Raw genomic sequence first — 26,945 nt, 5'->3', positions numbered from 1 at the left:
TCGGCCATGCTTTGATATACTATAATACTTGTTTGTTATGTCATGTCTAGCTATGTTTTATGCAATGCACTATGTATATGTTTCGGCCATGGTGATGCTTGATATGCTATGACTAGTTGTGATTATATTATGATGCATGATATGCTTGAATAGAATGCTATGTTATGCCATGATTAGTTGAGATTATGACTTGTTGATGCATTCTTGATTATGTTCTGATTGTTGGTTTTAGTGAGTAGGAAAGGAACTTACTGAGCCATGAGTGCTCATAGCTTACTTTCCTTGTACCACAGATAAAGGAAAAAAGCTGGATGAGTTAGAGGAGCAGCAGGAGGGGCAACGAAGATGTGTGTGGCAGTGGCTAGGCAACCAAATAAATAAGAACCTGCTTAAAGTTTCTTTAAAGAACTATGCATTGGTATTTTATGACTTGTAATACCTAAACATGTGTGGCTAGACATTATGGTTCCACTGGATTTGATGTTATGATTTTGATGCCATGTGATAGTATAGTTCAAAAGAAATTTAAAAGAAAAGTTTTATTAAAACTATGAAAATTATTTTAAGTCTTCCGCTGTTTTAAAAAGAAAAATTTATACGTAGAGTATCGTAGCCCCGTCCCTTAGGGTAGCAGGGAGGGCGGGCGTTACAAGGACATCCCACTTTGTTGAGATATTAGATGGGATGGATCCATATATGCGAGAGCATATGATAAACAAGTTTCTTGATATGATTGATCCATCTCAAAGTACATTGCGAGCTCCTTCATACAACACAGAACATAGAGGTCGACCTACGGGTATAGATGAGCAATGTGGACGCCGCATATCTTCTTTCGGAGAAGCATCCACTTCAGGATCTAGAGTCTCTCAACCGATTGCAACATCTCAAGGGAGAGGAAGACGTGGAAGAGGGTCGAAGGTTCGCAATACTCAAACGACCCATGATCACTCTCCAGTTCCACCCATCCGTGATACTTATATTGAGAAATTACTCGTGCCTCTGCAGTGTTATATTTCTCACACTATTGATGTTCAATCTGATGGTCATTGTGGATTCAGGGCAATAGTTGCACTAATTGGGTATGGTGAAGAAGGTTGGGTTCAAGTACGATTTGAGCTTATAGAAGAGATTCAACAAAATAAGGATCTATATGATCAACTTTATCCAGATCCAAATTTGGTAACCAATCTATTATTCTCATTGAATTATTTCGAGCAGTGGGCACCAGAAATATATTGGATGAACGCTATGCCTTTGGGAATTGTCATCGCATCAAGGTACAATCTTGTACTTCATACATTTGGTGAGAATATTGGGAGTTGTTTTACTCACTTGCCATTAAGAACTCCTCCAGTTCCAAACCAAGAGCGTCGAGAAATAGCTATTGCTCATATTGGCAATCACTTCGTACAAGTTTTCTTATATCCTCATTATCCTGTACCACCCATTCCAACTTGGTGGTGACAACATTCATCGTATAAAGCTAAAGGATGAGTCACTCGTTACAGGACACGCGCTCATTTGTGGTACGAAGTAATAGGTGCACCACCACCAAATGCATCGGGAGCAGAATTTGGAGGTAATATTGATTAAGATTTATATTTTTATATGTTTTTATGTTTTTTTTTTGTATTATTACATGTACTCTTCATTTGGAAAAAAATATGTTTGTTCCTAAGTTATGAATGTGTTCATTATTAATTGGTAGTAATTTTTTTAGTTTTAAATATAAACTAAAAATAAATAAAAGATTATAAACATATAAAAAAATTATTGAAAAAAATAAAACTGATAAAAAATTAATAAAGAAATTGGTTAAAAAAATCAATTGAAAAATATAAGTATTATGAAAAAAATAATAAATTAAATTAATTAAAAAATAAAAATTAAATAAAATTTATATAAAATTGAAAAATAAAGTATTGATAAAAAATAATTAATTAAATTAATTAAAAAATAAAAATTAAATAAAATTTATATAAAATTGAAAAATAAAGCATTGATAAAAAATAATTAATTAAATTAATTAAAAAATAAAACTAAATAAAATTAAAAATATAATTGTATGAGAGTTATTTTTAAATAAAATTAATTAAAAAAATTAAAACTAAATGAGAATTAAATGAAATAAAAAAAATAAAAAAAACTAAAGAAGACTACATGCGACATTTGGCAAGGAGAGAGAGGAGAATTGGAGGGGTGTGCTTGACGGGGAAGCACCTCTCAAAAAGCTTGAAAAAGATAGATATGGTACGATGATAGATTTAGACAGTTTACCAAAGGACGCGGATTGAGTTGACATTGGCTGTCGTTTTAATGACTTTAAAGATCGGCTTGCGAAGGTCAAATCTTTGATACCACCACCAACTAGATCTCCCCAATGAATCCAGCAATAATTTGTCCATGAGTTTGTCATTGTTCAGAGCACGAGTATTTGTGTAAGATTGCAAACATAATACATATAAATATATAATATTTGTAAAATGACAATGACAGATAAACGCTCGCAGTAGTGCTTAAACCTTAATTAGGAGATCAAGATGCAACCAATCCCATAGAGAATTTGGTCTTCGTAGTACGCTTATAGAACTCGCACATCGCCTCGCATTATTACTGGTCACAAATCCTTGCGAGAGGATTAATTCGTTGTTTTTTTTTGTAAATTGATTAACTAGCTCGATCGTCTACACGCGTGGCGATGCGTCCCGTGGCGCCGGCGCCGACTCGGCGTAGATCTTCCCGCGCTCGGACCGGCTGTTCTCGGCGAATTTTAAGCTTCCCTGGTGCATGCCCTTCTCCCGCTCCGCCTTGTTCCACTCCTTCCCGTAGTAGTGCTCCTCCGTCGACGTCGTCGAGTCCTTGGACGGCGGCAGGAACATGCTGCCCCACTGCGGGAAGTGCACCAGCGTCACCGGCATCGTGCACGCCATGATCATGATGCCCATCAGCGACAGCCCCGTCGCCGTGGAGTACTTGTCGCTGGTGAAAAATAGGAGCTGGGTGAGGCCGGAGCCGAAGTTGCCCCCTGCGCCGGTCATGCCGTTGATGACGCCAAGGGAGCGGCGAGAGATGAAGGGGATGATGCCGAAGGTGGCGCCGCAGGCGGCCTGGGCGCAGATGGAGAAGCAGACCATGGCGAAGACGGAGATGGGGAGGGAATTGGCGCGGCCGAGCCAGAGGCAGAAGGCCCCGCCGAGGGTCTGCAGGATCCAGAGGTTCCAGAGGCGGGCGCGCATGCCGTAGCGGCGGGCCCCGAAGTCGGACGTGAAGCCGCCGAAGGGGCGGGCGATGATGTTGGCCATGCCGAAGCAGGCGGCGATGGTGCCCGCCGTCCGCAGGTTGAGATCGAACCGGTCGAAGAAGTACTCGGCGATGACGTTGTCAGTCGTCAGCTCCACCCCCATCGAGTAGCCGTAGAGGAGCACGAAGATCCATGTTCTGTAGTTGGTCACCGCGTACCATAACACCTTTTCATTACAAAACAGAGGTTACAGAGCAGAGCAGGGCAGTGTGACTTAATTCATGATTAATTAATTAATTAATTAATTACCTTAGAGAATTTGTCCTTGGCTACTTGGCCCTTGCTTTGGAGCGAATTGAGATTGCCGTCCGGGAGGTCCTGGCCGAGGATGAGGACGAGGAGGCCGACACAGACGTGCATGGTCCCAGGGACGAAGAAAGCGAGCCGCCAGGCAGTGAAGGGGGTGGCGCCGGCCTTGCGGATGAGGTCGTAGACGAGGGGCATGATGAGTTGGGTGGCCCCGCCGCCCATGTTGCCCCACCCGGCGGCGGTGCCGTTGGCGAGCCCGATGATCTGGCTGTTGAACATGGTGGACATCCAGTACTGGCAGGAGACGAAGGTGGCGAGGGAGAAGCCGATGAGGAAGCGCATGGCGATGTAGCCGGCGGCGGAGGAGACGAGGGACATGCAGAAGACGGTGGGGGCGGAGAGCATGACGAGGAAGGCGCACCCGTAGCGGGGACCGAGCAGGTCGCAGATAGCGCCCATGGCGAGACGGGAGAAGATGGCGCCGGAGACGGAGGCGACGCCAGCGTTGCCGACGTCCGGCTTGGTGAGGTTGAGGTTGTCACGGATGATGGGGACGAGGGGAGCGGCGGCGAAGGTGGAGACGAAGCAGGTGAAGAAGGAGAACCAGGAGAGATGAAAAGTGAGCATGTGCGGCCTGGCCAAGGAGAAGAGGCGGAAGGCTTTCGCCTTGTGCTCCGAGTCCACCGGCAATGCGAACGTCGCCGTCGTGTCCGTCTCCACCGTCGTCGACGTCACCTGGTACGCCAACGTCGGCTCGTGCCCCGTCACTCCGTGCATTGAACTCCCAGGCTCACCCACTGATCCCTCCATCTCCTCGATCGATCGGCTAGCTCGTAATTAGATCAAGTTTGAGTTCGATCGAGAGACGGATCGATGATGATGATGATGAGAAGCAATGGAGTTCAGTATTTATAAGTAGAAGGCGTTGACTTTATCCAAAAGCCGAAACACTTTGAAAACATGGAAAGGGGAACTAGCTTTGCCGCCGCGTCACACAGCCGATCTTACCTTCGACCTGTCAAGCGCCCCAAGGATCACATTTCTACAGAAAGTCCAACTACAACTCTAATGTTATAAATTCCACTGATCACACGCCGTGAAACGTCAGTCCACTCGATCTCTAAACTCTAAACATTAAAAGTATAAGCAGTCATACAACAAATCACGTAAACTTTCCTTTCAATTCTTAAATTTTCACTGTGAAATTGTTTTAGGTGGTTCTACAAGTATAAATGTCCTTAACCGATTCAAATAGAGTTTGAACAGTGAAAGGATATGCAATGAATCTTTCAGATGATCTGATCCGATCCTATCTGGAAATTAGAAGGATATATACGGTCGATCGGCTTCTATATATTTAACACTTATTTTAGCGTATTATAAGAAATGACAAGTTGTCATGTAGCATTATAAATAAATAACCCGAAAACTGAGTTGACTTGATGCATTTAGCTCTATTTTATTTGCCGACCAGTGACACAGTTTAATATTGAACATTCTCTCGTTGGGGTAGGGGAATGATTCAAGTGGGGCATAAGAGATTCAAATGCTAACCCTATTGGTAACAGGGGACCGTGTCGGGCAGACTACCATTGTGAGCCTGGTTAGTCAGGAAGTAGGGTCGGGTGTGAGTCTATCGAGTCTGAGTTCATAGATAGGTCGTATCAAGTACGATGGATCGAGTTGTGACTCGACTCGCTTGGCACCTCTGGCTAGTTTATCATCTTAATTAAGTTTCATCGATAACTCAGTGTTGCACTAATTGATTCGAGCCGAAGAAATATGCAAGTCTTCCGACAAAAAAAAATGCAAAGTCAAATAATGAATCCACATTTTCTTCTTCTCCTCAGAATAATGGTTGTCTATTTCTTTACAGAAAGAATGATGTGAACATAAGCTAGTTTTATACGTCCAATTATTGCCCTTTGGCTATGCTTGAGAGTTATGAGCATTATATTAATATAATGAGAAATAAAAAAATGTCAGAGTTTGAGAAGCTGTATGTTTTTATTATTTTTTTTTTTGGAAACAAAATAATAGGCAGCTACCTGTTCATAATAATATTGTCTAAATGCCTGTGTCTTAACAACACCCAAAAGGACTTCGTTTTTATATTTTGTGGACATCATTATTTTTTTTTAAAAAAAAAATCCCCGTGGTCAGCGTCACCACCATCATCACAATAGTCTAAAACCATACTAATTATGTTGAAAAACATATTACAGAAACACATACTCATAAGAAAAATTAGAGAGATAAGAAAAGAAAAAATAATTACTTCTCTATTTATTATTGATTGATAATTATCATAGGTTAATTCATTTATTTATACATATTGTTAAGATAATATATAAAAAATATAATAATAAATATGAAAATATATTATTATAATATGATAATAATAAATATAGAAATAATGAAAAATATAATTTAGATTACAATTCAAACATGGTAAATCATCAATAATTAAAATCAATCTCTAAATCTTCTGAATTGATATCTTGGTCGTCATTACCCACCGACAAACTCAACGAGAGATACTTGAACGTTGAGTTTGGTTGTTAACCAATCATATCTTCTAGAGCAAAATCCACTAGTACGATCAACGAAATGATAGATTTGTTGAACTTTACCTTTGATGAAAGAAGACAACAACTAGTAGGAGATAAGGAGTTGTTGTTTGATGACTGGAATCTGATCTGTCTCCGGAATAAAAGCAGCAGAAAAAAATGATGCATTTTGGTGGTTGCATATGCTGGAGCAGAGGAAGAAAATCTGCTATTGTGTGCTGAGCAATCAAAAAAGTTTGCTATTTGGCCGTCTAAAAAAGAAACAATAGTTATGGAGAAAACACAGTTGATCCGGTGGTGAAGGAGGGGGCCCGGCCGTACAGTGGTCAACGACACGTGGAAGTCAAAGTCAAGAGGGGCAGGCCAATGTTCTGGCCGAGCGGGGAGGTCACCTCGTCGATCGGCTGTGATAGCGCCCAGGGTGGCGCGAAGACAGTTCGATTGCAGGTCGGGTTTCTGATGCTCAGGGGTTCTCGTATAAAAGAGTCGATGCGCCGAGCGACACGTCCGCTCGGCCGAGCTACCGAACGACTAAGGCTGCATGCCCGTCCGAGTATGCGACCGAGCGGCTCTCCCGTTTGGCCTAGTAACGGACAAGATACGGAAGAGGACAAAATGGACAGCTGGCGATATCCTTCTCGAGACATGCGCCGCCGACAGACAGCATGATCGGCAGCCAGACCAGACAGAAGATCGTACGGTGGAAGTTTCCACTGTCGTGTCGGAGATATGCTCGGACAATTGCAGTATGACGTCAGACGTACTTTTCTGACACGCCCATTTTGAGGTATGCTCGGAGAAGCGTGCACGCCTCGGTGCATGTGCATTCACCTCCTCGGGGTCCTATATAAGGACCCCTAGACTTCGACGGAGGTATGCGATATTTCTTCACTGTAGCTACAATCTCGTTATTCTGCTTCTGTTTCTTCTTCCCGTTGCCTGACTTGAGCATCGGAGGGTCGTCGCTGGGAACTCCTTCCCGGCTCGGCTTTGCTGCAGGTTCGCCGGAGGTCCACGTCATCTTGGAGGTCATCCGAAGACAGGATAAAATGTCGCACCCCCAGCGTCCGTCGACTCGACTCTCGGACAGGATCAAATTGGCGCCGCCCGATCCAGGTCACAGGGATCGAAGTTGACATCCGACCGTTGAATTCAAACCGCCGCCTGTCCCATCGGAGCTGACGCCCTCGTCGTACGATGACTGCGGTGGCGCCACGTGGCGACAGGTTAGAGGGCGACATTTAATGAACGTCATTACGCGGGCGTGGGCGCATGCTCGACCTTAATGGCAGGGATTTACACGAATTTCAAGGAGATCCTAAAGACGTCAGCGTTAATCGCCCTCGGGTTGATAAGACACTCAACGACAAGCAAAACTTTTCAAGGCCCAGCGGGTAGGCCGCCAAGCGGCTGCCTGGAACCCTCACAGTGCCCGAACGGAGAAGCACTTACCTCAGTAGTCGAGCGGCCGCTACACCACCAAACTAGTAGTCCAGTCAGTCGGACTTTCAGCCTCCTTCGACTAGACTTGAGGGGAAGGCACGTGATCCGGTGGTGAAGGAGGGGGCCCGGCCGTACAATGGTCAATGACACGTGGAAGTCAAAGTCAAAAGGGGCAGGCCAATGTTCTGGCCGAGCGGGGAGGTCACCTCGCCGATCGGCCGTGATAGCGCCCAAGCCGGTGCGAAGACAGCTCGATCGCAGGTCGGATTTCCGAAGCTCAGGGGTTCTCGTATAAAAGAGTCGATGCGCCGAGCGACATGTCTGCTCAGCCGAGCTACCGAACGACTAAGGCTACATGCCCGTCCAAGTACGCGACCGAGCGGCTCTCCCGCTCGGCCTAGTAACGGACAAGAGACGGAAGAGGACAAAATGGACAGCTGGCAATATCCTTCTCGCGACATGCGCCGCCGACAGACAGCATGATCGGTGGCCAGACCGGACAGAAGATCGTACGGTGGAAATTTCCACTGTCGTGTCGGAGATATGCTCGGACGATTGCGGTATGACGTCAGATGTACTTTTTTGACACGCCCATTTTGAGGTATACTTAGGGAAGCGTGCATGCACACCTCGGCGTGCGTGCATTCACCTCCCCGGGGTCCTATATAAGGACCCCTAGACTTCGACGAAGGTATGCGATATTTCTTTACTGTAGCTACAGTCTTGTTATTCTGCTTCTGCTTCTTCTCCCCGTTGCCTGACTTGAGCGTCGGAGGGCCGTCACCGGGAACCCCTTCCCGGCTCGGCTTTGCTGCAGGTTCGCCAGAGGTCCACGTCATCTTGGAGGTCATCCGAAGATAGGATAAAGCGCCATGTCCCTAGCGTCCGTCGATTCGACTCTCGGACATGATCAACAGTAATAATGAATCTGCTATTGTAAAAGAGGATATAGAAGGAGAAGAAAGAGAGAGGAAGATAAAGAGGGATGAAATTTGATATCCTTAAAATTAAGAAGGACAATAATATTGCTTTTACTACGAGAAAAATAAAAAGAGAAAGAGAAAAGAAGAGGAATTGAACCTCACTAAAAAGAAAATAGGAAGGAGAAGAAAAGAGGACAGTAAGAATAAGAGAGAGGAGCTTTAGAGTAACTTGTTGATTTTTGGAAAGAAAGAGTAAGAGGAAGACATTTGTGAGTAGAAGATTCTTATCGAAACTTGAAAGAAGAAGAAGGGGAACATTAATGAGGAAAGATAAGAAAAATAATTCCGGATTATTTTTGAGAAGCAAACAACAAGAGAAGGGAAATAAAAAATAGTTGATAAAAGCCAAAACAACGAGGGAAGGGAAAGAGAGGAGAAAGAAGCTTCTAAGAAAGCATAAGAGACTATAGAGGAGGCCGGAAAGAAAGTCCGAGAGAAGGCAATGCCGACGAAGGAGGTATCGTAAAGTGAACTTGAACCTACGAAGAAGAAAGCAAAGAAAGCGGTGGAGTTGGTGAATTTTTAAGGAAAGGGGGTGACTCCTAGACTTTTGTAACAAGGAGTTGTTGCCGTGGGTGCTACACCCGGTGTCGTCCTCAGCTAGTTGCTAACTTGCGTATGAATATGCAATTTGTGGTGAAGAAAAGGATGCATAGAGAAGAGGTTGCAACATGCATTATGGTAAAAAGAAGCAATATAGAAAGAAAGAAAGTAAGAAGAGCTAGATATTTTAGCAGCAGTATAACGAAGAGAGAAATTGACGGGAAGAAAAATTAGGAGAAAGAGAAATTGGTTGCTGTTGTCGAGCAGAGAAGAGAGAAAACATAATAGAGAAGCACATAGACATAAGAAAAAACTAGAGAGATATAAAAGAAAAGACAATCGCTTCTTTATTATTGATTGATAATTGTTATAGGCTAACTCACCTATTTATACATATTGTCAAGATAATATATAGAAAATATAATGATAAATATAAAAATCTATTATTATAAATATGATAATAATAAATATAGAAATAATAAAAAATATGATTTAAATTATAATTATAAATTATCAATAATTAAAATCACTCTCTAAATCTACTGAATGGTTATCTTTAATGTCATTAAATTCCACGCATTCACATCTCTTCTTCTCTATTGATAGTCTTCATCAACATAAATACACAAATATTTTTCATCAAATTCACCAAGAACCCTTTGGTTTAAATCCACTCTACTTGAAAGCATTTATGAAAATCATTAAGGTCCCATTTTCTAACCTTTTTCAGGGGTTTTAAATTCAAGGTTTTAAAAATAACTTGTGGAAGTAGCGTAGGAATATTGTGTTGTATTTAATCAATGTTGACCCAATATTTAAGAATAAAATTACGCGTGGCCTCATGAGCAAAGCATCTTATCACATTGCGAGATTCAATATAAATTTAAGGAGATATGTGGAGTTACAAATTGGTGGAGCTCGCTTATCACTTCTGCTTGACTTTGTTCGAGTTTTTTTTTATAAAAAAATAATTAAAACTTTAAATAAATCAATTAATAGTTATACACTTTCACATTTTATATTAAATTCATTCATTTTAAAACTTACCATGTTGAGTGTTGAGCTCAGATATAGGGAAGCAAGACTTGTTCATATAAATTGAATAAAAGTCTATCAAATATATGAAATTTATGTTATTAATTTATTCTTAAAATATTATAATTAATTTAGAAGCTTGGGTAGGCTGAGCCAATTATATGAGTGAGAATTAGCTTAATATATATATATATATATTTGGATTACTATTTTTTTATATAAATATCTCCCTTATTCAAATAACTCTCGTTCTAATATCTCCCGAATTGTATAAACTCATATTTATTTTTATTTTTTCACTAATCTATATAATTTTAGTTTTATTATTTGATCATGTTTGAAAACACCGATGCATTACTCGTTGGTGAATGGATGTCGAGGACTCGAGGTTAACTGAGTCGTCGATCACCAAGCCATGTGGATTTGCATAGCTCCGATGAAGCCTAGGAAGGAAGCACCAAAGAGAGCAAGTTAAAATGACAACCAGGGAGTTCTCCGGTGCAGCCACTCCGACATTCCAGAAAGCCTCCGATAGAGGAGAAAGAAGTAGACGATGAGTTGTGAAGTTAGTGTTTGATGTGTTTGTATGCGCTTACCTTTGTCCATAGGGATGAGCTACTTTTTATAGGGAGGTAGTTGATTCCCACATGCCCCATGTGTTCCTCAATCCCCGTGTTCTTTAATTACATTTCTCGAAGTAATTGGTCATGTCTACCCATTTATTTCGGAATAAATGGGTACATTTCCCTCACTTGTTGAGGATAATGGATGCGTTATCCGTGTCTTCAGTGAGCAGCCACATATTTCTTTGATTACCATCACTAGGTATCCTTCAGGTTAATCAGGGTTGTGCCTTGTTGATCCCCGGGTAGCTTCTGGAGTATGCAAAACTGATCGTCGAGGCTAGTGTTCGACACTATCTCCGTAAACGATATTGCTCCGCTATGGTGCTTAACGGATTGTTGCAATTCGTTCCTAAGATACAACGACGAACGTCTCGGAATCGTAGCACTCCGACTTCCGAGACCAGCGAACCTTTTAGTAGACTTCTTGGACTCTTGTATGCACAAGATGAGATGAATGCTTGAGGAAGAGAAGAGAGGATTGAGTTAGTATTCCATCATCTGGAGGGTTCTATTTATACTGAAAGAAGAGGTTGAGTGTCCTTTGGGTGAGTGGATGTGTTCCTTGGGCTGGATCGATCTAGATCATCTATTCTGAAGGGTTGTAACCCTTCACCAAGCCCACTTCAATCTCATCCATCAGATCTGAGGAGTTGTGACCCTCAAATCCGCCTATTGTCATCGGCCATCGGATCTGGATCCATTGATTCGATGCTTCAGATCAAGTCTCATCCCAGGTCGTCAGATCGTTACTCTTTGCGATCTAACGCTCTAGATCGCATCACAAGCGATCCATCGTACCTATTTGATCAACGTTGATCAACGGTAGCCATCCATTCCCTAAGTCAACTGTCCAGTCATCTCCCTTTGCCCACGAGGATGCCGCGAAGTGCAAAGTGCAAAGTGCGCCTACAAAGCGCCCATTCCGCACGTGCGCACGTGGCGGGTGGCGGGCTCACAGGTGCGAGCACCTGCTCGCCCTAGGCTAAGGGGTCACCTGTCCTTTTATTTTTTGTGTTAACTCCATTAACACATCTTCATTAATAAGTAGAGAATACACGTCGAGAATTTCCGATGTGGGACTATTCTCCCATGCACTTTATTAATGAATAATAAATGTTATTTTGTGATGACTTTAAACATTAATTTCTCATTCACCCTTAATCGGTTTTGAGCAAATTAATAGTCTAAATCTATCTACGCGAATCGTAGATTTCAATTTTGAAGTCAATTACGACTTTCAACAATTGATGGCTTCCTTCCTCTAAATCGTTTTGGTCCATTTAAGGCCCCAATATCCAACAATCCCCCACATGAATGGAAATTAATGCAATGCGTGTATGCATGCTGACATTTTACAAGAGTCCAATCGATAAGTCACTGCATCGGGAGAGGTAGCTTGTGGCTTTGAACCTTCCGTAGTGAAATGCTATCGAGTATACTAGGCTGCGCAGTGAGCTGTTGGTGTATACTTAGACAATAACACCCACACAGAGATCTATCTCACCTACTTTAGGTTCTCATGGTTGGTTCCGTTTCGGCAATGGATACCATCTTGGATTAATGAGTGTTTCATTGAAGCGACATGTCTTCACACTCACATAGGTGACACTTCTATCAAGAGTATCCTACCATACTCCACCTTATCAGATATAGAAGTCACTAAAAGCATAAGCTTAACCTCACTACATGAGGTAGGACAGCACAAATTCATCCTAGGATTGGGATAGAGATAAACTATCTAATGTGCTGGACCACAACTTCTGTAACTTCGTTGTCCCATTGAACCAAGATCTTGGGATCTCCAGTCAACAAGGTTGGGTTACCGCTACAGTCGTTTTTAGTTGTAGATTTTTAATCCCATTCCTCTTGATGAGCAGTATACTTGATCTCGACTCAACCCCTTCGTTAGAGGATCTGCCAAATTATCTTTGGACTTAACATAGTCGATTGCAATCACTCCATTCGAGATCAACTGCCTAATGGTATTATGTCTACGACGTATATGTCGTGACTTCCCATTATACATATTACTCTGTGCCCTTCCAATCGCCGATTGACTATCACAGTGGATTAGTACGGCAGGCACAGGTTTCACCCAGCTAGGAATATCTTCCAAGAAATTCCGCAGCCATTCAGCTTCCTCAGCTGCTTTATCTAGTGCTATAAACTCGGATTCCATAGTTGACCGAGCAATACAAGTATGCTTAGTGGATTTCTAAGATACTGCTCCCCCACCGATCATGAATACATATCCACTAGTGGATTTGGAGTCTTTTGTATCTGATATCCAATTAGCATCACAATATCCTTCCAACACAGCGGGATATTTTCCATAATGTAATCCATAGTTCATAGTATATTTCAAATATCTGAGAACTCGCATCAATGCTTTCCAATGGGTGTCGTTTGGATTACTCGTAAAACGACTCAGTTTGTTGACCGTACAGGCAATATCCGAACGTGTGCAGTTTGTGAGATACATCAAATTGCCTATTATCCGAGAATATTCCAACTGCGATATGGTCTCACCATGGTTTTTCGCTAAGTGTTGACTTAGATCCATAGGTGTTTTCACTGAAGAGAGATCGTATGCATTGAATTTTTTCAATACAGATTCTACATAATGGGATTGTGTTAAAACTATCCCTTCTAATGTCCTGAGAATTTTAATTCCCAATATATCATCTGCTTGACCCATATCTTTCATATCAAAATTTCTGGTCAACATTTTCTTTGTAGTCATGATTACATCATGATTACTGCCCATTATTAGCATGTCGTCTACGTATAGACAGACAATTACATAGCCTTCAGGTGTGTTTTTGACATAAATGCATTTACCACATTCATTTATTCTGAATTCGTTTGACAGCATTACTTTGTCAAATTTTTCGTGCCATTGTTTAGGCGCTTGCTTAAGTCCGTACAACGACTTAACAAGTCGACACACCTTTTTCTCATTTCCAGGAGCCATGAACCCTTCGGGTTGCTCCATATAAATTTCTTCTTCCAACTCACCATTTAAGAATGCAGTCTTAACATCCATTTGATGTATTTCAAGGTCATACAGTGCTGCAATGACTATTAGCACTCGTATGGACGTAATCCTTGTCACCGGTGAGTATGTATCGAAGTAATTAAGACCTTCCTCTTGCTTGTACCCCTTGGCTACAAGTCTGGCCTTATACTTGTCAATTGATCCATCAGCTTTATACTTACGTTTTAGTATCCACTTACAACCTAATGGTTTATTACCAGAAGGAAGGTCTACTAATTCCCAAGTATGATTATTCATGATAGACTCAATTTCACTATTGACAGCTTCTTTCCACATTGGAGCATCGGGTCTAGAGAGAGCTTCACTTAATGTTCTTGGTTCCATTTCTGACATGAAAGTCATGAAATCTGGCCCGAACGATTTCTCAACTCTAGCCCGTTTGCTACGACGTGGCTCTTCACTTTGATCGTCAATAGTCCTTTTATAATAGCTAAGTTCGGTAACGTCATTTTTGTTTGAACTTCCGTTGTTATCACTTTCAACGTTTCCCTTTTTATTTGGGAATACGTTTTCAAAGAATATCGCATTCCGAGATTCTATGGTTGTTCCCACATGTATATCAGGAATGTTTGATTTGTGAACTAGGAAACGATATGCACTACTATTATGGGCATATCCGACAAATATCGCATCGAACGTTTTAGGTCCGATTTTTACTTGCTTTGGTTTAGGTACTTCGACCTTTGCCAAGCACCCCCACACTTTCAGGTATTTGTACGATGGCTCGCGGCCTTTCCATAGTTCATATGGAGTTTTATCATTTTTCTTATGAGGGATTCTGTTGAGAATGTGATTTGCCGATAATATTGCTTCCCCCCACAAGTTTTGAGGTAAGCCTGAATTTATCAACAAGGCATTCATCATTTCTTTTAGTGTCCGATTTTTACGTTCGGCAACACCATTTGATTGAGGTGAGTAAGGCGCCGTTGTTTGATGGATAATGCCAGATTCTGTACAAAATTCATCAAACGGTGCACCATATTCTCCACCTCTATCGCTTCGAATTATTTTAATTCGTTTGTCAAGTTGGTTTTCAACTTCTGTTTTATAGGTTCTGAACGCCTCTAGGGCTTCGTCTTTACTTCTTAAAAGAAAGACATAACAGAACTTTGTGCAGTCATCGATAAAAGTAATAAAATATTTTTTACCTCCTCTAGTTTGCACAAATTTCAAGTCACATAGATCACTATGTATTAACTCTAGAGGAGTTGTTGTCCTTTCCACCGAATGAAAAGGTAGTTTCGTCATTTTCGCTTCCACGCACACTTCACATTTGTGTGTTCCGTCAACATTGACGTTTGGTAATAAATTTAATTTGACGAGACGTTTGAGAGTATTATTATTCACATGTCCGAGTCGATCATGCCATAAATTAAAACACTCAACAACATAGCTGGAAGCATTTATTTTATTACCATCAAAATTTCGGAGTACAGGCATTACAACCATTTTGAATAGACCCTTTTCTAGGTACCCCTTTCCTACGAAGACACCATTCTTCGTAAGTACAAAGTTGTCTGACTGGAACACTAGCCTAAATCCGGCCTTGACTAATGCCGCTCCAGAAACTAGGTTCTTACTGATGTCGGGAACATGGAGTACATCAATGTGTGTTAGCTCCTTTCCGAACGTCATCTTCAGAACAACCTTTCCGAGTCCAACAATTGGCGACGTCGTGGAATTGCCCATATAGAGCTTCCTGCCATTTATCGGAGTATACTTGGAGAACATCGCTTTATCGGAACAGATATGACGAGTTGCTCCAGTATCAATGAACCACTGCTTCGGGTTGGTATCCACCAAGTTGGCTTCAAATACAACCGCAGTGAGATCCAAGTCCTCAAGAGAGGTTGCGACATGATTCGCAACATCCTTTGGCCCCTTGGTTGGCTTCTTTGGGCGTCTGCAGTCCTTGGATAGGTGTCCTGCCTTTCCACAGTTGTAGCAGGAGCCTTTGAACTTATTTGCTTGAGCCTTCTTTTTGAACTGCTTCGGCTTTTTGGCGTTCGGCTCGACCAGGTTGGACATTTCGTCTATAGTCCACTTGGTTCCTCTGGAGTCGGATAACTTTCGATTATCCTCCTCTATTCGTAGCCTCAGGATCAGGTCTTGCAGTCCTATTTCCTTTTGCTTATGCTTTAGGTAATTCTTGAAATCTTTCCATGATGGAGGGAGCTTCTCAATTATCGCAGCAACTGCGAATGTCTCGTTCAGCTTCATGCCTTCAGCGTCCAGATCATGCAGTATTAATTGCATATCTTGGACTTGAGATGAGACGCTTTTTGAGTCCACCATCTTGAAATCCAGAAATCGACCGACGATGAATTTCTTCAATCCAGCATTTTCGGTCTTGTATTTCTTCTCAAGGGATTCCCACAAAGATTTTGCCGTCTCCAGAGAACAATATACAGGCGTTGAGTATATAATTGTGACACAGAAAATCTCCATGAGACCACGCATCGCTAGCAGCCTTACTACCTTCCGTAGCGGCTGGCGTGTCTTCGTGCAAAAACCGTACAAGGTTTAGCGTTGTTAGATAAAACAACATCTTCTGCTGCCATCTTTTGAAGTCGGTTCCGGTGAATTTCTCCGGCTTTTCTCCGTGAGGAATGGTTGTCGGAACGACGGTCGAAATGACGGTCGGAACGACCGTCGGAATGTCGTTGGTAGCCATATCAGTTTGCAGGGAATATCGTTTACGACTGTTGATCCCCGGGTAGCTTCTGGAGTATGCAAAACTGATCGTCGAGGCTAGTGTTCGACACTATCTCCGTAAACGATATTGCTCCGCTATGGTGCTTAACGGATTGTTGCAATTCGTTCCCAAGATACAACGACGAACGTCTCGGAATCGTAGCACTCCGACTTCCGAGACCAGCGAACCTTTTAGTAGACTTCTTGGACTCTTGTATGCACAAGATGAGATGAATGCTTGAGGAAGAGAAGAGAGGATTGAGTTAGTATTCCATCATCTGGAGGGTTCTATTTATACTGAAAGAAGAGGTTGAGTGTCCTTTGGGTGAGTGGATGTGTTCCTTGGGCTGGATCGATCTAGATCATCTATTCTGAAGGGTTGAGTCTCATCCCAGGTCGTCAGATCGTTACTCTTTGCGATCTAACGCTCTAGATCGCATCACAAGCGATCCATCATACCTATTTGATCAACGTTGATCAACGGTAGCCATCCATTCCCTAAGTCAACTGTCCAGTCATCTCCCTTTGCCCACGAGGATGCCGCGAAGTGCAAAGTGCAAAGTGCGCCTACAAAGCGCCCATTGCGCACGTGCACACATGGCGGGTGGCGGGCTCACAGGTGCGAGCACCTGCTCGCCCTGGGCTAAGGGGTCACCTGTCCTTTTATTTTTTGTGTTAACTCCATTAACACATCTTCATTAATAAGTAGAGAATACACATCGAGAATTTCCGATGTGGGACTATTCTCCCATGCACTTTATTAATGAATAATAAATGTTATTTTGTGATGACTTTAAACATTAATTTCTCATTCACCCTTAATCGGTTTTGAGCAAATTAATAGTCTAAATCTATCTACGCGAATCGTAGATTTCAATTTTGAAGTCAATTACGACTTTCAACAATTGATGGCTTCCTTCCTCTAAATCGTTTTGGTCCATTTAAGGCCCCAATATCCAACATGCCTGAGTCGAACGTCCTGGGAATGGGTAGTTAGGAGTTGGTGTCAGAGTCAGGACTGTCTGAGTTGGGAGTCGAGTGGAGGGCTACTCCACCTTGACTTTAACTACTACTTTGGCAGGACCATTGACTACCTTGGTCGTGTGGCACCCTTGATTATTTTCCATATCACCAGTCTCTCCTTCAAGTCTAGTAAAAAAAGACAGTAATCCAACTAACTAGATTGTAGTGTAACAAAGCAGGGTGGCTTCTAATACTCTAAATGCTTGCTGCCATGTGACAAAAAAAGAAGAAGATAAAATCACTACATAATTCAAGTGAGAGTATGCATTTAATCATAGCCATGCCTATTAAATGCAACATCCAAGAATGAGCCACTATGTCTCTAAGGTTACAGCACATTAATGTGATGTGACCTACCATAGAGAAGATTAAGTGTCATCTGCAATGTAATGATTACTTAAATTTAGGGTGACCTATACGCTCGATCAGTCGACTAAAAGTCCATCCCACGCTTGCTATGGAAACGATCCTATGGTCATAGTTATGCGAATGAAGATATATCTTAGGTTGTAAAGAAATCCATGACTATATCGTGTAACCCTTCGTGCATCCGTTGCTCTTCATTTTCCTCGTCTTCAAGCTAAATGTGTTTCTTTTCTTAGTAAGTTGCTTAGTTTTTCTTATCATCCTTTGCTTCGATTAACTATTAATCGTCTACTCTCCGACCTAAGCTATGGTAGTTCGCATGCTATCCTCACAATGGCTACAGAATCTTTGTCAGATCCCTGGTATAGGTACATTGAGTCGAGTTTTACTAGTGCAGCCATGGATCGATTAAGGTTAGCTTACGTGATCCCAACTGATCATCTGATAAGGCTTTCGAACGATAATGACCAGCTACATCACCCCCTCCTGGCTGTATGACTTTCATCAAGAGTCATTTGACAAGCAGACTCCGCTTTCTTATTCTGTCCTTCTTCTTCAATGTATCACGGTATTTTCATATTCTTCTATCCCAACTTGGACCAACTTTATAATTTTAACCAGCATGATTATCCTCTTCTGCCTCTACTGTCTCCCCTTATCTACTCGCATCTTCCATTGTTTCTTTTTCCCAAAGAAATGATAGACGGGGTGTTCTTATTTTCACCCCGAGCCGATCATGGATTTATTAAGAATCTTTCCTCATCACACAAAGGGTGAAAACCTCAATTTTTATTTGTTAAACCCCCGAATCCAATATCATGGCCGACCTGATGGCAACATGAGTTGCCTACTCCTCCTACTCTAAAAGATTATCACTTGGAGTAGGACTATTTTCAGGTGTTGCAATAGTTGTTGGACTTGAAGGGATTGCTCCACATGTTTGGGTTAAGCCCCATCTTGACCCCCCCTCTCTCCACGCCTCTTTCGGTAAGATATCTTATCTACATGAGTTTTGGAAGCTAACTGAAGGTGTATTATTTATTTCTTGTAGTTGCTACCATGTTGAAAGTCTCTATGAACAAAGCGACGAAGTTGATAGAAGTTGGGTTGGAAGTGTGTTGTGCCGAGTGTTGGTGCAACATTCCTCAGGTCAAGGTTGACCTGATTGACCAAGCTTGAGTCTTGGTTTGGATTTCGATGTTTGACAATGCAAGGTTGATTGAAGAAGAGTCAAGTAGGTCAAGGATGACCGGATACTTGACTGGGAAGTCCTAACTGGGATGTTAGGCAGGAGGAAAATCCTGGTGAGTGAAGCCAGGTGAAAGACCTAGTGAGTGAAGCTAGGCAATTGGGAAGTCCTAGTGAGTGAAGCTAGGCAGGAGAAATATCCTGGTGAGTGAAGCCAGGTGAAAGACCTAGTGAGTGAAGCTAGGCAAATGGGAAAGTCCTGGTGAGTGAAGCCAGGCAAGAGAAATCCAGATGGGTCAAGGTTGACCAGACATCTGGTGAGAGTCCAAGTAGGTCAAAGGGATTGACCGGATACTTGGCACGAGGAAGAAAAGTCCAAGTAGGTCTTAGGGAGTGACCGGATACTTGGCAAGAAGAGAAAAGTCCAAGTGGGTCAAAGGGATTGACCAGACACTTGGTGAGAGAGTCCTAGCTGGTCAAGGGTGACCGGATGCTAGGTCTTATGTACCAACAAGTCATGGTTGACTAGATGTTGGTTTAGGGGCTTTGGACTTGGTTTTGGGCAAAACCAAGATCCGGATTGATCGCCGATTGATCCAGGAGGTTTGGATTGATCCGTGGATTGATCCAGAGGTTTGGATTGATCTGGAATCAGATCTGAATCGATCGATCGATCCAGAAGATCCTGATCGATCCACCGATCGATCCGGTGAGTCCTCGCGAAAACTCGGATCGATCGGTGGATCGATCAGAGGTCCCAATCGATCGGTGGATCGATTGGGAGACGCCGCGCGATAAGCGCTGGATCGATCCGTGGATCGATCCGTGGATCGATCCACGGCAGGTCGGATCGATCCGTGGATCGATCCAAAGCCTCCCCGATCGATTGGGAGCATTCCAATCGATCGGGATTTGACCGTTAGCGTCGATTTAAGCCGCAGGCGTTCATTTCCTTCGATAGAACTTCACCGATTCATTCCAGATTCATCACAGCTCCTCCCCAGCACTCTCTAAGCTCCTCACCGCCAGTTGTTGAAGGTTCTTGGAGGTTCATCCAAGTCAAGAGGCGAGTTGCAACGAGAAGAAGAAGAAGCTAGGGTTTTTACTGCATCTCTTGTAAGCTTTTGCTTATTCTTTACTACCCTTTCTTCTACTTGTATTGAGAGTCTTGTAGGGCTTCTCCGCCTTCGGTAGTTACCAAAAAGGAGTGTTTATTAGTGGAGGTGTGTGTGTGTGCGTGGATCCTTGGACTAGTCACCTCTTATGAGGTGGATACCAAGTAAAATCCTATTGTTAGCATTGTTGTAGTTTGTTTCTTTGTATTCCGCTGTGCATCACTTTGAAGAAACAAGCAACGAAGCACGACGAGCACACGCGAAGCTATTCACCCCCCCTCTAGCTACTTTTCGGTCCTAACAAGTGGTATCAGAGCGAGGCCGCTCTTCACCGGAATCATCGCCGGAAGGGTCAAGCATAACAAGCAAAGCTAGAGGGTGAAGAAGTTGGAGCAAATTCATCAAAGTCAAAGAATTCAAGAAGCTCAACTTCAAGATGCAATTCCAAGATGGACTTGGATTTGATACAAGGGTGGCTCCACCATACACATCCACAAGCTTCGATTCTTGGAGATCAAGAATTGAAAATTTCTTGATGATGGAGATAGAGCAATGGTTTGCTCTAATGGAAGGTTTTAAGGCTCCAAGGAATTCAAAGGGCAAAGTTCTCAAAAGGAGCAAATGGAGCCAAGAACAAATCCAAAGATGTGAGGCCAATGACAAAGTGACCAAGCTTTTGGTCAATCTATTGCCGAGCAACATCTTGGAGAAAATTGGAGAAGTTGAAGATGCCAAAGAGCTATGGAGCAAATTGGAAAAGGCTCATGAGATCCCCTCCACTGTACCTAACCAAGAAGAATCCAAAGAGGGTGACTCATTGGAGCAAGATCAAGAGGAGGACTCCGAAGTTGAGAGATGCTCAACTTCCGAAGAAGAGGAAATCCAAGAAGCTTCATTCTCAAGGGAGTGTAATCAAAAGAGCAAGGAAGGAGCATATTCCTTGTTTCATGTACAAGAGGATGAAGAAGAAGGTGAAGCCTCCACCTCTAGGATTGAGGGGGAGCAACTCTTGGTGACACCGGATCAAGAAGAAGGAGAATCCTCCACATCCGGGTCAAGAGAAGAAGAGGATGAAGAAGCTTCCACCTCCACAAGTCAAGATAAATCAATTGGAGGGAAATCGATTTCGGATCAAGAGGAAGCCTCTACAATCATATCAAATGGAGGAGCAAGTGCCACCCCTACACAAGAAGGTATAAATAGTTCAATTAATAATAAGAATCATATTATATGTTTTGAATGTAGGGAACATGGGCACTACAAAAGCAAGTGCCCTAAATTGGCCAAGAAGAAGGGCCAAGTGGCACCTAAGGGCAAGGAGAAGCCAAAGGAGATCATCCCCGGAACAAAGAAGAGCAAGGAGCATATTGTGTGCTTCTCTTGCAATCAAAAGGGGCATTACCGGAGTCAATGCCCTAAGGGGAAGAAGATGGTCAAGGCTCAAGGAAGAAGCTCAAGTCAAAGGGGAGCCTCTAAGGTAAAAAGGAATGTAACTTTTATTGAGCCTATCCCTTTACATTATGGTAAAAAGCATGCTAGTTCTAACTTATATCATTTTAATGCTATTTACCATAAGAATAGAGAGCATGGTAAAATTAAGGAAAATAATGTAGCTTACCATGCTAAAACTACCACACCTAGGATTAGGAAGGTAGATAAAAATCTAGGCAATCACACTAAGGACCTTAGCTACAAGCCTAGAAATAAAAATGCTCATAAATTTAATGGAAAACCAAAAACTAAGGACTTAGTGATAGAAAATCAAGTCTTGAGGTCAAGGCTTGATAAAATGGAAAAGACCCTAAAAAGGATGGAAAATATCCTAAAAGGGCAAAATGAGCATAGCCTAGGTCTAGGAGCACAAAGGTCATCTAATGGCCATAGGGGTTTGGGATACAAACCAAAGGCTAAGAAGGATGTAATCTCTTACCATAGGGTTCCATATAGTTATGGAACCAACCCTAGGTCTAGTGGTTAAGCCAAAAATACAAGGGAAGTTATCCCTAAGAGTATTTTTGCAACAAATGTGACTAAGACTTCTAAGAAGTCTAAGAAAGTCACAAAGAAGGTTACAAGGGAAGCAATCTCTAGAGTTGACCTAGAAAAAGTGACCAAGACTTCTAAGAAACCAAACAAGGTCACTAGGAAGGTATCTAGGGAAGTTATCCCTAGTGAATACCTAGAGCATCCAAGGAGCACCAATAGATTTTGGGTTCCTAGGAGCATTTTCTCTATCCCTTAGATGGGTTAGAGAGTGTCAACTCTGAGAAGAAGGGTAGTTAACCCAACTTTGAAGAAATTGACACTCAAAGAGTATTTTCAACGTTTTTGTTAATCTTTGAAAATGAAATGGATTTATTGTTAATCTTGGAAAGAGTAAAATGTGCTATAAAGGAAGAAATTTGAGATGACTTCAAATGGCACAAGAAATCAAGTGTTAAGAAATACCAAATTGGGACTTTGGTATTGTCTTAGGAATTTAAGGCAAATCTAAGCCTTAATTTAAAGTGATTACTCTTATGGGAAAATGAAATATGCCAATATCTGAGGAATGTTTTAAATTTTTAATTGGCATAATTAATTCAAGAGATTAAAGAAATGTCAAGTTGGGTTTTGGCATTTTCCTAAGGAAATTGGGCAATCTAGGGTTTATGCTTTAGGATTAGCTAAGGGTTAAGGATACTTAGATAGATAATCTAGGTATATTTTAATTATGCAAAATCTTGCCATGTTTGGTTGCCCATTATATGCCATGGCATCATGTTTTATTTGTGCATTCATGACTTATTATGAAAAACTCAAAAATACCATGTCATGACATACATACATCATGTAGTTATAGGAAATTTTCTTCTGAAAATTATTTCTTTTTGATGTATGCCATGACATTATCATGCATTATGTTATTTCCTTAAAATTAAGGACAAATGGAAGTTATCATCAAGTGGCATACCAAATGACATCCTAGGTGGATGGTCAATATCCACAAGATGCCTAGATAAATATGCATGAACCCTAGGTTAGAGCAAAACCAAAATTAACATCTCACAAAGACCTATAAGATGACTTGTATGTGTTTTATGCACAATAGATACAAGTGAGATGTTAGGAAGACGAACAAAACTCAACATGCTGAGTTAGTGCATTTCCTTGAGTTTTAAGTTCATCAAAACACATAGTTATGTGTTTTCCCATCATTGGGAAAGCTAATGTACAAGTCATGTGCATTAAGCCCAAGGAACATGGTGGGATATTGGTTTTGAAAATGTTTTTAAAATGGTTTTGGAAAACCTTGGTGAAGGCTATCTTTTGATAGTAATCACCATTGAATAGTTAGACACAAACTTGAAGAAAACACTAAAGTTTTTGCAAGTTCTCAAGTTTGTGTCAATCCTTGAAAATATGATGTATTTTCATAGAAAACTATTTTTCCATGATAAATTATACCCTAAATAATGTCTACACAAATTTTTACAATTTTTGGAATTTTGTAGAATTTTCTAGGGGTTTCTGAAATTGGTTGAAATTGAATTTCAGCAATTTCAGGCCTCCAATCGATCAGTGGATCGATTGGAGTGCCTCAATCGATCAGCCGATCGATTGAGAAGACATTTCTCGCGAGCAGAAGCTCGCTGGATCGATCAGCCGATCGATCCAAGAAGATTGAATCGATCAGTGGATCGATTCAGCAGGGTTCAATCGATTGGAACCCAACTCCAATCAATTGAAGATGCTGATTTTGGCTGGGAAAGCTTATTTTCAGCATTTTGAACCTATTTTAGTCTAGGTAACCATTCCAAACCCCTAAAAATACATTTGTATACATAAAAAAGGGTGTTTTCGTGTGGAAAACAAGGATGGATTGGTTAAGGAAGGCTAAGTTGAAGTTTAGGCTAAGGTTTGTTTCAAATTTTGAATATTTGAACCTCAAAACTTCTAAAATTGGGTTTCCTAAAGTTTTGGGGATTCCAAGTCATTGTTGGTGCAATGACAGAAGTTACCACCATGCCTTTATGGGGAGGGACTCTTTAAAGACATAAAAATTATTTTTCATGAACCTTGGAAGGTGGTTAACCTTCCGTTAAGAACATGCTCAAGGTTGAGCGTTTAAACTTTAATGGGGAGTGGATATCCTCATTGTTCAAGTGGTTTCAAGTGGATAATGCTCAAGGATGGGCATTTGCCTACATTGGGGGAGAATGTAGGGTTAAGGTTAATGAAGGGTATGGGACCTTCATTATCGTGCTGATCACAACGAGTGAAGTTGTGAACGACGATGAGCAACTCTTCAGGGGGAGAGTTTTCAACAAGTGAATCTGTTGATGTGTGCCCAAAAATGGGGCATGGTTTGATGTGTGCCAATAGGGGGAGAATGAAAGGGAGTAAGTTAGGCTTTTATCACCTAGAGGGAGTTTGCCCTCTTAGGGGGAGAATGAAGGGCTTAACTTATGCATTCATTACCTAGTGGCATGAAGAAGGTTTAGGCTATGTGATTAGCCTAACTTACATGTGGTATTGTAAGTGATAGTGTTGGTATTGTCAAACATCAAAAAGGGGGAGATTGTTGGTGCAACATTCCTCAGGTCAAGGTTGACCTGGTTGACAAAGCTTGAGTCTTGGTTTGGATTTCGATGTTTGACAATGCAAGGTTGATTGAAGAAGAGTCAAGTAGGTCAAGGATGACCGGATACTTGACTGGGAAGTCCTAACTGGGATGTTAGGCAGGAGGAAAATCCTGGTGAGTGAAGCCAGGTGAAAGACCTAGTGAGTGAAGCTAGACAATTGGGAAGTCCTAGTGAGTGAAGCTAGGCAGGAGAAAAATCCTGGTGAGTGAAGCCAGGTGAAAGACCTAGTGAGTGAAGCTAGGCAAATGGGAAAGTCCTGGTGAGTGAAGCCAGGCAAGAGAAATCCAGATGGGTCAAGGTTGACCAGACATCTGGTGAGAGTCCAAGTAGGTCAAAGGGATTGACCGGATACTTGGCACGAGGAAGAAAAGTCCAAGTAGGTCTTAGGGAGGCCGGATACTTGGCAAGAAGAAAAGTCCAAGTGGGTCAAAGGTTGACCGGACACTTGGTGAGAGAGTCCTGGCTGGTCAAGGGTGACTGGATGCTAGGTCTTATGTACCAACAAGTCATGGTTGACTAGATGTTGGTTTAGGGGGCTTTGGGCTTGGTTTTGGGCAAAAACCAAGATCTGGATTGATCAGCCGATTGATCCAGCAGGTTTGGATTGATCCGTGGATTGATCCGCGTTTGATTGATCCGTGGATCGATCAGGCGCTCTGGATCAATCGGTGGATCGATCCAAGAGTCGGATCGATCCACCGATCGATCCGGTGAGTCCTCGCGAACAGAACCCCTCGGATCGATCGGTGGATCGATCCAGGTCATCCTATCGATCAGAGACGCCGGAGCCAGAAGCGCTCTGGATCGATCCGTGGATCGATCCAAAGTTTTCCCGAGCAGGGGCTCGGATCGATCCGTGGATCGATCAAGCCCCCGATCGATCGGGAGCATTCCAATCGATCGGGATTGACCGTTAAGCGTCGATTTAAGCGCGGCGTTCATTTCCGCCGGTAGAACTTCACCGATTCATTCCAGATTCATCACACTCCTCCCCAGCACTCTCTAAGCTCCTCACCGCCAGTTCTTGAAGGTTCTTGGAGGTTCATCCAAGTCAAGAGGCGAGTTGCAACGAGAAGAAGAAGAAGCTAGGGTTTTTACTGCATCTCTTGTAAGCTTTTGCTTATTCTTTACTACCCTTTCTTCTACTTGTATTGAGAGTCTTGTAGGGCTTCTCCGCCTTCGGTAGTTACCGAAAAGGAGTGTTTATTAGTGGAGGTGTGTGTGTGTGCGTGGATCCTTGGACTAGTCACCTCTTATGAGGTGGATACCAAGTAAAATCCTATTGTTAGCATTATTGTAGTTTGTTTCTTTGTATTCCGCTGCGCATCACTTTGAAGAAACAAGCAACGAAGCACGATGAGCACACGCGAAGCTATTCACCCCCCCTCTAGCTACTTTTCGGTCCTAACACCGAGATCATTGACCTAACTACGGAAGCGATGATCAATGAGACCCCCCTCATTCCATTGTCGACTGCGACAAAGGCGGCCCCTCAGGTGGACGCTCCAACTCTGACACTGCCAGGGAAATCAAAGGCACCCTTAATCCTCTCATTGGGGTAGTCGGGGACACCCCTTAGAGGAGGTCAGTTCTTCGCATTTGCGCGGTCCATCTATCGCCAGGTAACTCAGGTCCCCATATCCCTAGCAAAGTTGGGGGGGGGGGGTTCTCATGGTGGTACTAGCCTATCGTGTCCCATCTCGGACGTTGCCTCCCAGGGTCTACAAGGGGACCTTGCTGCCGGGCCTTCACACTTCATGTTGAGGGCAGGTGCCACTGTGACAACTACAAAAGTATTAAGAGAGGGCTGGTGCCCTACAACCTGGATAGGATGAAGAGTGAAGCTGAATTCCTTAGGGTGCGTTTGGTTCGAGGTTATTCTTGATAACCTTGGTTATCCATCCAAGGTTATCAACAAAAACCTTGTTTGGTTTAGGTATTCGATGATTCCCGAGTAATGTTCCATGCCCGACACGTCAGCAAAAGGGTCATGCAGCCCGGAATCGAAAAACCTCAGAAAACTAAGGGGGCGTTTGGTACACGCGTTTTCCATGTTCATTTTCTGGAAAACGCGCGTTTTCTGAAAAATGGTGTTTGGTTTGCGTTTTTCGCGCGCGTTTTCT

General features: G+C 42.5%; 1 protein-coding gene across 1 annotated transcript; it reads right to left on the bottom strand.

The window, feature by feature from the left end:
• Positions 1-2,477: 2,477 nt before the first annotated feature.
• On the bottom strand, positions 2,478-4,420 carry LOC121974816 (high-affinity nitrate transporter 2.1-like). Its single transcript, XM_042526067.1, has 2 exons — positions 3,554-4,420; positions 2,478-3,470 (listed from the first exon to the last, which is right to left on the bottom strand). Exons 1-2 carry the CDS (start codon positions 4,361-4,363, stop codon positions 2,688-2,690), a joined length of 1,593 nt encoding a protein of 530 aa, XP_042382001.1. The 5' UTR covers positions 4,364-4,420; the 3' UTR covers positions 2,478-2,687.
• Positions 4,421-26,945: the final 22,525 nt, after the last annotated feature.

This window comes from Zingiber officinale, chromosome 4B (assembly GCF_018446385.1).
Source record: "Zingiber officinale cultivar Zhangliang chromosome 4B, Zo_v1.1, whole genome shotgun sequence".
Classification (NCBI taxonomy): Eukaryota; Viridiplantae; Streptophyta; class Magnoliopsida; order Zingiberales; family Zingiberaceae; genus Zingiber; species Zingiber officinale.
Note: the sequence above shows the minus strand (reverse complement) of the source record. Positions and strands in the feature narration are given on the sequence as shown.